Source organism: Sorex araneus, chromosome 1, assembly GCF_027595985.1.
Source record: "Sorex araneus isolate mSorAra2 chromosome 1, mSorAra2.pri, whole genome shotgun sequence".
Taxonomy (NCBI): Eukaryota; Metazoa; Chordata; class Mammalia; order Eulipotyphla; family Soricidae; genus Sorex; species Sorex araneus.
The window spans coordinates 318,957,849-318,972,524 of NC_073302.1; the positions used below are offsets into that span (position 1 = coordinate 318,957,849).

At 40.9% G+C, this 14,676-nt stretch overlaps 1 protein-coding gene across 1 annotated transcript in view; it reads left to right on the forward strand.

Moving 5' to 3' along the window:
• SNX25 (sorting nexin 25) overlaps positions 1-14,676 on the forward strand; it is a 125,272-nt gene that overhangs the window by 38,912 nt on the left and 71,684 nt on the right. Inside the window, exons 3-5 of the mRNA XM_055146752.1 lie at positions 2,935-3,151; positions 10,721-10,893; positions 12,403-12,589. Coding sequence (XP_055002727.1) covers positions 2,935-3,151; positions 10,721-10,893; positions 12,403-12,589 — 577 coding nt within the window. The remainder of the gene's footprint in view (positions 1-2,934; positions 3,152-10,720; positions 10,894-12,402; positions 12,590-14,676) is intronic.

The window sequence follows — 14,676 nt, forward strand, 5'->3', positions numbered from 1 at the left end:
GTGAAATAGAACTACAAAGCCTATACATTTCAAATTTCAATAAATAGCATACATGGAGAAGTGACTAGTGCATCATATTGTCATGCTTTGTTAGCCAATTTCAATGTAAAAACAGTTTAGGTAAGGTATGAATGAACTGTCTGAGAGTGTCTTGTGCCCCAGACTTGAACCTTTGTGTATATATGTGTATATATCTGAACCAAATTCTTGGTGCTCTATGTTTCTGAGCTATGGAAAAGATGCATTTTTGTAAATTGTTGGAAAGCTGAATTCCAGAAATTCTAGAAACACGAAAAAGTATTGGACACACCTTTTCTGATTGATATTCAAGGGGAAAATGGCATCACAAAAACTAAAATAAGAATGATACTTTCGGGGCCGGAGCGATAGCACAGCGGGTAGGGCGTTTGCCTTGCACGCGGCCGACCCGGGTTCGATCCCCGGCATCCCATATGGTCCCCCGAGCACCGCCAGGAGTAATTCCTGAGTGCAGAGCCAGGAGTAACCCCTGAGCATCGCTGGGTGTGACCCAAAAAGCAAAAAAAAAAAAAAAAAAGAATGATACTTCCTTTGACATGCAGGCATTTGCATAAATACTTGAAATTCTCAAATAGAGGATTAATCCTAAACTGGAGTTTCCACTTGTTAGTTTTCTAAAACGCATACTCCTGTCTTCCTTATACCCCACCAAAATAGAGTAGAAAAGAAAAGTGAAATTGGTGTGTGAAGGGCCAAGATGAATAAAATGAGCACCAAATTCCAGGCTAAGCACTTGTTTGAGAATGAAGGGCTTCTCTTTTTATTCCAAGTGTGAAATGAATCAGGATGCATTTTATTCCTCAGGATTACTAGGGATAAAGGAGTGTGCAGACAAACAGATCAAGGCAGCTAAATTATTAGAAATGATGTATTGGGACTGGAGAGAGAGAGAATAGAAGATAAGGCAGCTTCCCTTCAATGCAGCTGTAGCCAAAACTCTGGTTTGAATTCCAACACCAAAGTTCCCCAGCACCACCAGGAGTGATTGGACACACTCCCGGGCACCATCCACTCAAAGGAACGCAGTTTGATGGCATCACGATAAAGCCAGCCCAAGAAGTGCTTGTGAAAGGAAGGAGAAAAGCATGAGCAATGAGTGACAAAAAGAAATATTCCAGGTTTCCTTCAGTTGAAAGAGGTATATACGCTAAATATGTTCCTCCCTTGGAAGGAATCCCACTTAAGCCCAATAACATTCAAAATTTTTTTTCATAAGACCTCATTTCTGGCAAAGATCATATTGGCTTTATCTCTTCTGAATTTGAGCTGTTCTGTGCAACATGATAACCACTCGTGTGGCTAACTGAGCACAAGAAAGTTGGCTAGACCAAACTGAGATGTGCTGAAAGTCTTAGATTCATAGCAGATCTAAGTGAGACATCAGGAAAAGAGGCAAAATCGGTTTTTAGAAAGATATTGATTGCATATTGAAGTCATAACATTTGAATATATTAGATGAAATGTATTATTAAAATTAATTTAACCTGTGCCAGAGAGATATTATTAGGGTAAGTCACTTGTCTTGCTGATTCTATTTCCTGGTACCATATTGGGTTTCCCGAATATCTCTAGGGGTCACTCCTGAGCACAGTGCCAAGAATAGCCCTTGAGCACTGCTGAATGTAACCCCAAATTGCCCCTCCCCTCCACAAATAAATTTAACCCATTTATTTTACCCTTTTTTTTTGAGGTGCTGGGAATTGAGTTCAGAGCTTCAGCATCTGCTTTACTGCTGGGCACCATCCCCTCCTTTTTCTTTTTTTTTTTTTTTTAAATTGTGGCACCTGGAAACTCAAAATGATGTATGTGACTCTCCTGTTTCAGTTAATTGTACTGATCTAGAACTAGGCTTTCCTTATTTCAAGGCATAGAATTGATTCAGAACTAAGATAATAGAGACACAGGATCTTCCAAAGTTGTCGACCAACCACAGGTGCTGAGCCTGGCATGGTGACGGATGTACTGGATTCATCCTGCATGCTTCAGGGTTTTGTGAACAGACAGAAACTCTATGGCCATTGAACAGGGAAAGGCCAGAGAACTATCAGCATGTAACTCGGGATTGAGACCCATCGGATAAAGAGAACTCTAGAAAGTATAGCAAGAGCAGATAATGGGGAAACCAACTCTTAGACCCCTGGAGCGGGGGTGGGGGGGCAAGTCAGAGCCTGAAGGTAAGGGAAGGGTAAATTTAGAAGAGAGTTGCTTCTCCCCACAGCCAGGATCCAGGCCTCAGCGAATGGGTCACAACCTTGCCCCCCATGATAGCGGAGAAAGTTGAGGAGCTACCCAGGGGGGCGAACAGCCGTGAGGTGCCTGTAGGATTGCCCTATGGAGCCTATTAGGGACTCTTGGGGTTGAGGGCTGTCCTGTGCTGTGTGCCAGGGTCTGTCCATGTGTGATCACCAGTCAGGTCAGAGCACATTGGCACCTGGAAGAGACGCCCTTTCCAGCACCATGCCTCTCAGCATCCTCTGCTGACTCAGGTTAGCATGGTGCCTGTTGGCAAGGAGGAATTGTTTGCAGGGTTAAGTTCCAGTGTCACAGAGCAGAGCGTAAAAGGTGACTTTGAGAGGAACAGATGAATAGCTGGCATATTCCGTTAACACACTGTCACTGTGTAAGATGCTCTCTTTTGTTTGTTTGTTTTTAAATACTGAGATAGTAGGGTACCAAGAAAGAATATTTTTAAAATGGGACCTATTCCCAGATAATCGAGTGAGATATAAGACTCTTTCACTTTGGAAGGTTTCAGGAAATGCAGTCCGACTATTGTTTTCAACAGAGGACCTGAAAAATAGTAAGGATCCAGTTTCCTGGAAAATGTTCTCTTGATGTTTGCTTCTTTTCTCTAAGTTGTCCTCACTGTTTTGTTTATTCCTGGCTCGACTGTAGTGTTTGACTACACGTATAGAGATTACATACTGTCCTGGTACGGAAACCTCAGCAGAGACGAGGGAAACCTTTACCATCTGCTCTTGGAAGACTTTTGGGAAATTGTCCGACAGCTGCACTACAGACTGAGCCACGTCGATGTAGTGAAAGTCTTATGCAATGACGTTGTGAGAGCTTTACTCACTCACTTCTGTGACCTGAAAGCTGCGAATACCAGGTAACTGTCACAGCATAGACTCCCATCTCCCCCTTCGCGGCACATTAAAATAGTCTCCATTTTACTGAGTAAGGGGGCAAAGTCAAGACAAAACTCTAGACTCTGCTGCATGAAACTTGATAAAATGGCGCTATATCGAGAGGGGCTAATTTGTGTTCGAATCCAGCAAGTGAGAAATAGCTTCCTGGCGAAAATCACTTTTAAAAAAGTTGTTAAATTTTGTGAACAGCGAAACTTACACTCCTGAGACAGAACTTGTTTACAATGTGATCTGTGTCTTTACATAGAAAATGCATGTGTGATTAGTGTGAATGAATCCACGGTTGTTAGCCAGGTTGGTTTAGCATTGACGGACAGTCCCATCTAGATGGGGGAAGGGCAGCTCCTCACCTCTCCCTCCCTTTCTCCCCGCAACCTGCAGCTCTGGTTTTGGTGAGGCCTATATGAGGAGTGCTGGTGCATCCCTCTGGTCTGAAAACTATTTGCTTTTTTTAAAATTTGTTCATTTTTTAAGATAAACAATTTCTTTAAACAGAGCTTAGGCTCTAATAGAAATGATGTTTCAGCGTGAAAATGGCTTTGGGCTCTTTGTACTAACAAAAATGATATTGGAAAAGATTTTCAGTGCCTCCTGTGGGACTCGGTTTTTGAAGGGAGGTTTCAAAGCCAGACTTGTACGAATTAACCAATTTTTAGGCCTGCCGATGGGGTTTGAAATAGATATGCATGAATTGTGGCTTTTTTTTTCTTTTTGGGTCAGTACCCGGCAATGCACAGGGGTTACTCCTGGCTCTGCACTCAGGAATTACTCCTGGCGGTGCTAGGGGGACCACATCGGATGCTGGGAATCGAACCTGGGTTGGCTGTTGCAAGGCAAACGCCCTACCTGCTGTGCTATTGCTCCAGTCTCAATCGTGACATTTTTGAACAATAGTTTCAGGAACCTGAGTAGCCTTCTGCCCCTTTGGATATGGCCTCAGCTGGAGTAGGTTAACATGGCCTAGTGGCTCCTACTCCTTCTCACCTCTATTTTCTGGGAAGAGGCAGAGTAACGCCCAAGAGGATGGGTCGGCTAGGTAGCAGTGTGTGGCAGGTGCGAACTCCTTATCTCTCCTAAGGAGCCTGGCCATGTGAATTTGCCTGCAGATAGACCTGTCCCCCTCGGGATGTTCAGTGGGATGTTCGCCCATTCGCTCAGTGGGACGCTGTTTCTGCTGGCGGTTGTGCAGAGGCAGCCTGCCCTTCTCAGCTGTGCTTGCATGAGTCATCTCTCCCTGAGTCGCTCCACCTCCTGCTGGGAGTCGAAATCCACAGAACCATCATGCTCAGACCTATTATCTTCCAATTTGCTGCCTCGTGGTTTGCAACCTTTCCCAAAACCCATGAAAAGACGTTGCATTTTATATCATGACCCATATTCACAAAATGGTGCTCCTGTGATCTGAAATAACTTGGTATTTTGTTGTTGTTGTTCTTAAGCATTATTTTCTTTTTTTTTTTCCCCCACTGGTCTGAGTGTGTACCTTTTTATTTTTTAATTTTTTTTAAATTAATTTATTTATTTTTAATTCGTGAATCACCATGAGGGCACATTTACAGATTTATACACTTTTGTGCTTATGCTTCCCTCATACAAAGTTTGGGAACCCATCCCTTCACCAGTGCCCATTCTCCACCACCAGTAAACCCAGCATCCCTCCCACCCTCCCCGATCCCATCTCACCCCACCCCGCCCTGCCACTGTGGCAGGGCATTCCCTTCTGTACTCTCTCTCTCTAATTAGCTGTTGTGGTTTGCAATAAAGGTGTTGAGTGGCCACTGTGCTCAGTCTCTAGCCCTCATTCAGCCCGCAACTCCCTTCCCCCACATGGCCTTCGACTACATTATAAAGCATTATTTTCTTTTTAAATGCTGTTTCAGACTGCATTTTATTTTGTTCCTTGTGGGCCGTGACCCATAGTTTGAAACAAACTTACCATTAAGCCACAGTTGCCTGATTACATGGTCTCAGAATCCCTTTTATAGTCATAGAAGTTACTGAGAGTTTAAGATAATTTTTTCTGCATGTGTGGGTCATCTTTTGTGGTGTGCTGGAACCAACTTGTAATGGTACGAAAGAGCTGATGATGCACATCTAACTCTGACTTCCCTAACTCTGACTTCAGTGATATCATGTGGCTTATAATTGGCCATGGTGGAAATATCTGCACAATGCAATGGGCAAAGCTACCAATCAGAGCTTCCTCTTCCATTTTGAGACTCAGTTTTTAAATACTTAACCAGCACACTACTTATTAGATCTATCAATATTTGCCATCTTAGATATTAAAACTATGATTTTTTTTTTTTTTTTTTTTTTGCTTTTTGGGTCACACCTGGCGATGCACAGAGGTTACTCCTGGCTCATGCACTCAGGAATTACTCCTGATGGTGCTTGGGACCATATGGGATGCTGGGAATCGAACCCGGGTCGACTGCATGCAAGGCAAATGCCCTACCCGCTGTGCTATTTCTCCAGCCCTTAAAACTATGATCTTTTTAAGTGCTGGAGTACACAGTACATTTTCAGTTAGCCATCAGAGTGACAGAGTCATCACCATTATGTGATTTCCAGAAAACTCCACTTTGCTCATTAGACTGAAGGTGGAAAAGACGAGTAATATTACTGTTAACCTAGTTTTAACTGACAGACCTCTTCAAAGGGTCTTGCAGAGATACAGGAGTCTCCAGACCTCATGCTTTGGAAACTGCTGTTTCTAGAGAAAGTAATTTCCAGCAAAGTAGTATTTCAACTAAGGAGAAGAGTGGGAGAAACAGGACTCTTGGTTCTCCTCTCTAAAATAGTGCTTTTCAACCTTATTTCCCCTCTGGATTCTCCCCAGGCTGTGGTTCAGCCATCAAAGCCACAGCTCTAGAGTCTCAAAAGCTTCAACTTTCTAAGGGTTCATCAAGCCATTGGCACATTTGCTAATTTGGATAGTATCCTTCTTTAAAGTGCTCCTTAGTTCTAGCTGGCAAATACTCTCAAAGATTATTTGCATTCAACTGGAAGTTTAAAGTTCAATTAGAATTTTTTAAAAATAGGGGAGGTGAAGGGTTTGGGTCACAGCTGACTGTCTGACTTTCTCCTTGTTCTGAGCTCAGGGATCACTCCTGGCTGCACTCTGAAGACCTTATGGGGTCCAAGAATTGATACCCAGGCCAGCCATGTGCAAGGCAAGAGCCCTACCTGTGGTACTGTTGCTCCACCCTCAAATCATATAGAATTTTAAAATATTTAAATTATGATACAATATTGGGCAGTCACTTTTGAATCATTGTTTCATTCCATTTAGAAAACTAGTAACATTCGATATGCCAAAAACAGTAACGATGGGCCTCATTCCCCTGACCTTGAAAGAGCCTCCAATATTGGGAAAGATGAGTAAGGAGAGGCTGCTAAAATCTCAGGGCTGAGAGGAATAGAGATGTTACTGGTGCCTGCTCAAGTAAATCGACGAACAATGGGATGACAGTGATATAGTGATAGAAGACTAATGAAGGTTTGGGAGGGGAGCAAGTGGTTAGAGAAATTAAGTGTTCTGATGGACAATCTAATTAAAACAATGAGAATATATTTTTCATTCAGACTAGCTTCTGAAATTGCTGCCTTTGTAGATGATACCAATCAGAATAATAGAAGCAGAATTTGATTCCGTTTCAGAAATATTATTTCTTTGGGCATCTGGGCTTACGCCAAACTTGAATTTATTTCACTGATACCCAGGCTCTGTATTGGACATGCTAGTTGAGAGTTCTTATAAAGAATCCTCATTTTCTTTGTGTATTTGAAACAGCATCAGTAGGTCACTAGTGTTTATCACACAGATGATCATGCCCTGGAGGTGAACCCTGGAGAACTAATATCTGGTGATGCATCAGGTCTGCAAATCACACAAGAAAACTGGCAGATAGCGCATCTATTCCCCACCCTTAGCCCCCCGAAGAAGTGCATCTAGTTTTGATGCCTGTGTCTATACTTGTCTGCCCCAAGTAAACTGTTAACCTCGATCCAGAAACCAATATTGATGCGCAGACATCTATTGGCTATAAATTTATTTGGGCAGTCTGCAAAGCACCCAACTGAATTGGTCACTATCAGATAAGAGAATAATAAACTGCATTAATAAAAGTCATGCATTCGCCAGTTGGCTATTATGCAATCGTGTGGAGGAAGCATTTGGTCAGCATGTTTTCATTTTCAGGCGGTCATCCTGTTGCTTCTTGAAGCCAATTCGGATCACGTTTAATTCTTCCCTCTGTTTCCTCTTCCTTTGTCCCATCTGTCTTCTTTCAGCATGTTTTAGGAAATTCTAAAAATTGTTTTTATAACATTAAATCAGTAGTGTGTTTAATTTCATAATCTCTTTCTTGTGATCTCTGTTTTGTTTACCAACCAGACAAAGGGAAAAGTAGTTTTATTTATGTATTTTTCCTCTGAGAAACCGTTCTCTCTTTCCTCTTGCTGTCTCTGGTTATGTCACGGAGAAGAGAGTCTGGACTGAAGATTCAGCAAAAATAGCTCTTTTTGACCCTGAGCGATTCACTTTATTACCTAGTTCTTCAACATTGCCAACTGCAAAATGATGATGATTCCCTTCTCAGTGTAGCTGGAGAGCTTTTAATGCTGCACAGCACAGGGTTATGAGAGGCCAGTGTCCTCTTGCTCACACAAAGGTAGGAGTTAGGATCACAATAGGCAAATACTTGTGGCCACGGAAACCCAGTCTCTGGATGAGGGCTCCTGATCCAGAAGTGGCTGCCTACTCCCAATTCTTGCTTTACTTTTGAAGCTGTCCTTCATGTCCACTTGCTAGAGGACCTTGTTGTAGCATTCCCCGTCCTCACCCCATGCATAGACTTGTTTCTCCAGCTCTCAGGTCTTTGGCTTGCTAAGGCAGCTTTTCCCTCACTTGGCTCCAGGAAGGGGAGGCCCTTGTAGCGATTCAAGGAGTGGCTCCTTTGGTGCAAGCCTTCCCTTGGGACAGAGAGGGCACAGAGTGTTCTCCGAGAGGGATTTGGATGTGCTTTACAGAAGCTCTTCCTGTGAAAGGGTTGGGTTGTTGTTGTTCTTATTTGAAGTAAAGTATCGGTTGAGAGAATGTGAGATGGGGGTGGGGGCAGGATAACACACCCCACCCAGGGGAGAATAAGAACTTCTCCAAAAGGATGAGAGCCAAGGGTGCACTTCCCTTGGGTAGGTTCCCTTGGGTAGAAGGGTAGGTTCACAACTCAATTTTAGGTTTTAGTGTCTTTCCTTTCCTCAAATGACCCCCACATCACTCCTGGTGGGGCTTTGGGGAACCTTGGGGCATTGAATCTGGATCTGGCTACGTGCAAAGCAAGCGGGCTACTCACTGTTTACTTCCCAAGAACTTCATTGCCAGCCTCCTCTTGGCTCCTCCTGCATCCTGCCTTCTTCATATCCCATCCTAGAAATTTCTTTTAGGAGTTAAGCCTTCACCTTCTGGAGCTACTTCCTGCTAGAAGAAGAACAGAAAGAATAGAAGCTTACCTATGTAAAGGAGTGACATCGCATGCTAACTTAGAGTTAGCTGGACCTAGGCAATTACCAAATATGTGATGTGTGTGTTTATTACTTACATATATGTGTGTATGTTTGTGTATATTTATAGATATTTAGAGTATTGCTTTAAAAAAGGAACAAAATGACAATGGTATTTAATTCTTATTATATAAAAATAGCAACTCTAGCTTGCAGCATAGTGGGAGTTTAGAATAATTGGGAGATGACTCCAAGAGTTGGAGCATGTACTGTGCATACAGGAGCTTGTGGTATGCCATCCGTAGTATGGCATCATCCCCCAGGTATCACGTGGTCCTCTGAGCATATCTTAGTAATGGACTCTGAGCACTAAGTGGGTGTTATCTCTATAAAAATTATTGAAGATACTCTTTTTTTAAAAAAAGTCAATACAAATTGGGAGATGTATAAAAAAGTGTGATTTTTGACTTCGCACCCAAATTTGAAATCCTCTATCTTGTTGTAGAGATGAAGAGGAAGATTATCTAGAGGGGTGTTAGGGTCCTTGGGGGAGAAAGGTGGGTACACTGTTGATTGTTATGGTGTTGGAATTATGTGCATGAGAAACCATCATTACCAGTAATGTATATCACAGCACCTCAACCAGTAAAAGTTAGATTTAAAAACAAAGGAAATCTTTCTTTTTTAGTCTATGCACTCTAGAAATTAGTTTTCAGTCTTTCCCCGCTAACTCTTGGCAGACAGTAGTTATAAGGACAACATCACATATTTATTTTTCTCATTTCCCATATAATACCTATGGGATTAGGTATTATAATACCTAATATACCTTGTATAATACCACCCTCTCTATTTAGAGGTTTGATTTTATTCCCATCAGAATTAGCCCTTTATTACTCTTATGAATTCCATAAAATTTATCTTGTCTCTGGAAAATACTGGAAAAATTGCTTTCCCAGTCAATTTGAATTATGATCAAGATACTGCAGATCAAGAAAAGGAAACAAAGAAAGTTCCATTTTGAGGGCCAGAGTGATAGTACAGTAGGTAGGTCTTTTGCCTTACATGCGACTGACCTGGGCTTAATTCCTAGAGCCCCATAGGTCCCCCTCAAGTCTGCCAGGCGTGATCTCCGAGCACAGAGCCAGGAGTAAGTTCTGAGCACTGCTAGGTGTGACCCTAAAACAAAAACAACAAAAAGAAAGTTCTACTTTATGTTTCTTTCACTCATATTCTCCAAATTAATAGTCATGAGATGAACTCAGTCCTGACAGAGTCTTTGACAAGTTGGCAAGACTGAATAAAATGTATTTGAGATCTTCCTAGAAGGCAGTTTATCGTAAATGATGTAGCATCAAGTCATCAACCTAACCGTGGTAGGATTTCACTTTTTTTTTTTGGAGGGGTTAGCGGCGCAGGGTGTTTAGATCACAGCTGATGGTACTCAGGGCTTATTCCTAATTCTGCACTCAGGGATCACTCCTGGCAGGCTTGGTGGACTGCATATGGGATGCCGGGGATCAAGCTTAGTTTGGCCATATTCGAGACAAGCATCCTACCTGCAGTACTATTGCTCTGGCCCAGGATTTCCTGTTTTAAAAATCCCATTATCATTGAATCAGAAGGTGGACTAGTGACATTAGGTTTATGTTTGGATAGTTTTCTTTGGGTAAAAAAAGAAACTGTAGATCACATTTAAATAGAAATCTGGGAGACTTTAAATAATACATTTGTTAAGAAAATACTCGTTTTCTAGATTGTTGCTCTCATCTGGGACTTATGTGTAAAATGTTAATGCTTCTTAAAGTAGTTATTGTGCCTGGGTTTCCAAAAAGTCAGGCATTTGATTTCTATCAAAGCAGTCTGTGATTGAGAATTGTTGACTATTGATTTTGTTGAGGAATTGACTCAGTTATGAAAACTAAGGTATTATCCATTTGAAAAAAAAATTTACCTAGTGGTATATACAAGAATTGTTTCTAGAAGTCGTCTTCCTCCTTGTCCCCCTTTCCTTTGCTTTGTAGACATGAAGAACAGCCGAGGCCTTTTGTGTTGCATGGTTGCTTGAGGACCTCAGATGATGAAGTAAGATTCCTACAAACATGTTCTCAGGTTCTGGTGTTTTGTCTCGTCCCCTCAAAGGATGTCCAGTCCCTCATCTTACGTATAATGCTTGCAGAAATACTCACAAGAAAAGGTAGACTTTTATAAGTAATTGATAATACTAATGCCATGATAATTGTGCAGATTAATATGCTATATACTAATATAATAACAGCTAATATGACATCTATGCAGAACTTGAGTACTTTAATCCATATAGAAATGAAAATATTTTTAAAAATTTGGGGCTGGAGCAATAGCACATAGGATAGGGCATTTGTCTTGCACGCGGCTGTCCCGGGTTCGATTCCCAGCATCCCATATAGTCCCCTGAGCACCGCCAGGCGTAATTCCTGAATGCAGAGCCAGGAGTAACCCCTGTGCATTGCCGGGTGTGACCCAAAAAGCAAAAAAAAAAAAAGTATGTATATATTTTTAAAATTTCAAGTTTTGCTATCACTCAAACAGGCATCATTTGGTCATACAAAACCAGAACATTGTATTTACCATTTTGCCAAATGCATAGGCTATTTTTTTTTTGACTCAAGACAGTCAGCCTTTATGCTTCCCATAAGGAAGTATCTATTTGTGATGGCTTTTGAGTTACTCATGCCAGCAATGATATGAGTTAATGAAAAAATGTCTATATTCAAACTCCAAGATGTACTTATTTAAAATTATTTTGCTGGAAAATTTGTTGATAATACTTAGTTTGGGGATAAATGAAATAAGGAACTATAACAATATATTGTGGCTACTAGAGAGAAAAAACAGTAATCCAGGGAAAAATGCTTAGCTAGGATGAGAAAAATGGAAGAGAAGATGGTATAAGAGAAATTTCCTGTCTTCGAATCTAAAACAAGTAATGTTGCATTTGATAGGTACTGATTGAGTATTTCATTTAATATCTGAGGACTAATCCCTTTTTTGCCACATATGACAGTGTTCAGGGTTTACTCCTGGCTCTGCACTCAGGGATTACTTATGATGGGGCTCAGGGGATCATCTGCAGTGTCAGAAATAGAACCCAGTTTGGCAACATGCAAGGCAAACACCCTACTCACTGTACAATTTCTCCAGCCAGGATTAGTAATTTTGAGTCCATTGTTAATACATCCAACCACAAAGAAAAGGGGAACTTTTAAACTAGAAGGTGGCAGAATGAATCTGTATCAGTGTTAATTGACTCTTCCTTGAGATCTGTTTTCACCAGTTGAAATAATGTTGACTTCTTAATCCTTTGGTAGAAAGAATATATTGAGCTTTAAAGAAGACAAAAGAGAAAAATCCATGTACTTAATTTTGATAGCTTTGCTAGCAGCTTCGGCTCCAAATGATTTTCCTTTCATTATCCCTTTGTATCTGAGTCATTTATTATGGCCGCAGTTAATAGCATACCCACAGGGGTAGGCAACTCTGTGTGTGTATGTGTGTGTCTGATGCTCATGCACCTTTTTAAATATTTGAACCTTGCCTTTGGATAGTTTTTCTTAAAAAAAATATGCTTCCCCAAATGGTTCAGTTTTAATTATATAACATAAAAATAATTCCTTTAAAGATGACTCTCTTTCTCAGTTGTTCTTTCTTCTTCTTCTTTCCACAGTCTTGAAGCCAGTAGTGGACTTACTTAGTAATCCAGATTACATTAACCAGATGCTGCTCTCCCAGTTGGAGCACAGAGAACAGGCGAATCAGCATCACAAAAGAGCCTATACCTATGCTCCTTCTTATGAAGAATTCATCAAGTTTATTACCAGCAATTCTGATGTTGAGTTCTTGAAGCAACTCAGGTATTTGGTCTTGAATTATAACATGGCAATAGATGCTAATTATCAGCTCCTGCTTAGTTAAGTGAAAAAAAAATTGTAGTTGTCAGGGAAGCAAAAATGAGGCAAGAATAATAATCTTAATGTATTCAATGACAACTAAATTTGTCATCTTCTCGTAGAAGTAGTTTGAGTATTTTCAAGGTCTCAGATTTGTGTTAAAGAATCAGATTTTACTAAACTGGTAGTTTTCAGTTGTTTGGAGTCTCTGTTTAACTGCCTGAATAGTTGCTAACACAGAAAACTGTTGGGAAAAAGTGTTTTTTTCTTCTTCTTATTAAAGAACTGTTATTTTCAAAGTTATTGATAGTTGAGTTCTAGGCATATATTTCAACACTGATTCTACTACTAGTGTCAACTTCTCTCCACCATTTCCATATACTCCTACCCACCCCACCCCCCACCTGTCAACTTGACAGGCACATTATAAAGTTTCAGTGGTTGCAGCTTAGATCTCATGGTTTCGGTTTTGCTGTGTTTCAGATATATGGCTATACCACTCACTCATATACCAGTATAACCAAAGCCCTGATGCCTGTTCACCCATTACTTCCTGTTCTCTTCACTTCCTCTTGATTTCTTACCTTCTCTTTCCTTCTCCTGTCTAAATTTGGGGCCAGGAGTGATCTAGGCATCCCCTTTTACTAAAATACATTGGAAAGAGAGTTTTAAAAACACTGTATCAAATTTTGTATTGGCTTTTGAGTTTCTTAGAAAAATCAAGAGAGTTAAAGTCTGAGAATAAAGGATTGTTGACTAATTGTCTTGAGAAAATACATTTAAAAAAATTCCCTGAGTCTCTTTTGTAGGGGGAAATTCAGTCTCCCTTATTCTTGAGATACTTTGGGGGAGTGCGTGTGCTTTTCTTTTCCTTGTTTCTCTCTGTCTTTTATTAGTTTGGGCTTTGTACTTGGAAGTGCTCAGGGATTACCTCCTGACTCTATGCTCAGGGATCACTCAGGGCTCAGGTGACCAGTTTTTTTTTTTTTTTTAGTTGAATCACTGTGAGATAGAGCATTACAAAATTGCTCATGATTGTGTTTTAGTCATACAATGTTCCAACACCCATCCTTCCATCAGTGTAATTTCCCAGCACCAGTGTCCTCAGTTTCCCTCCCAGCCCTTCAAGCTACCCCAACCCCACCTGCCTCCATAGCAGGCACCTCTCTTCTCTCTCTCTTTCTGTCTCTCATTTTAGGCATTATGGTTTGTGATACAGATGCTTACATGTTATCACCTATAGCCCTCTACTTGCTTTCAGCACTCAGCTCTTGTCCAAAGTGATTGTTTCCAAGTAGTATTGTCATAATGGACCCTCTTCTATCTTAACTACCCTCCATCTCGCACACCATTGACCAACCATTGACCAGTTCTCCTGGTCCAATTTCCCTGGTCTTGGATATTATTTTCATACTTTTTCTTGCATCCCACGAAAAAATGCAGTCATTCTATATCTCTTCCCTTCCTTCTGTCTCATTTCACTCAGCATGATACTCTCCAAGTCTATCATTTAGAGGCAAATTTCATGACCTCATGAAATTTGTCCATATTATTTTCTGCAAAGGCTGGACCAATCAGCATTCCCACCAACAATGAAGGAGACTTCCTTTCTCCCCGAATCCACACCAGCACTGGTTGTTCTTGTTCATGTTCATGTGCATGTATGCCAGTCTCTGTGGCATGAGATGGTATCTCATTATTGTTTTGATTTGCATCTCCCTGATGATTAGTGATGCAGAGCAGTTTTTCATGTGCCTTTGCCCATTCATATTTCTTCTTTGGGGAGGTTTCTGTTCATTTTTTCTCCCCATTTTTTTATGGGGTTGGATGTTTTTTCTTTTAAAGTTCTAGAAGTGCCTTTTATATCTTTTTTTAAAATTTTTTTTTAATTTTTTTAAATTTTTATTAAATCACCATGTGGAAAGTTACAAAGTTCTCAGGTTTATATGTCAGTTATACAATATTCAAACACCCACCCCTTCACCAGTGCCCATATTCCACCACCAGAAACCCCAGTATACCCCCCGCCCCCACCCCTACCCCCTACTGTA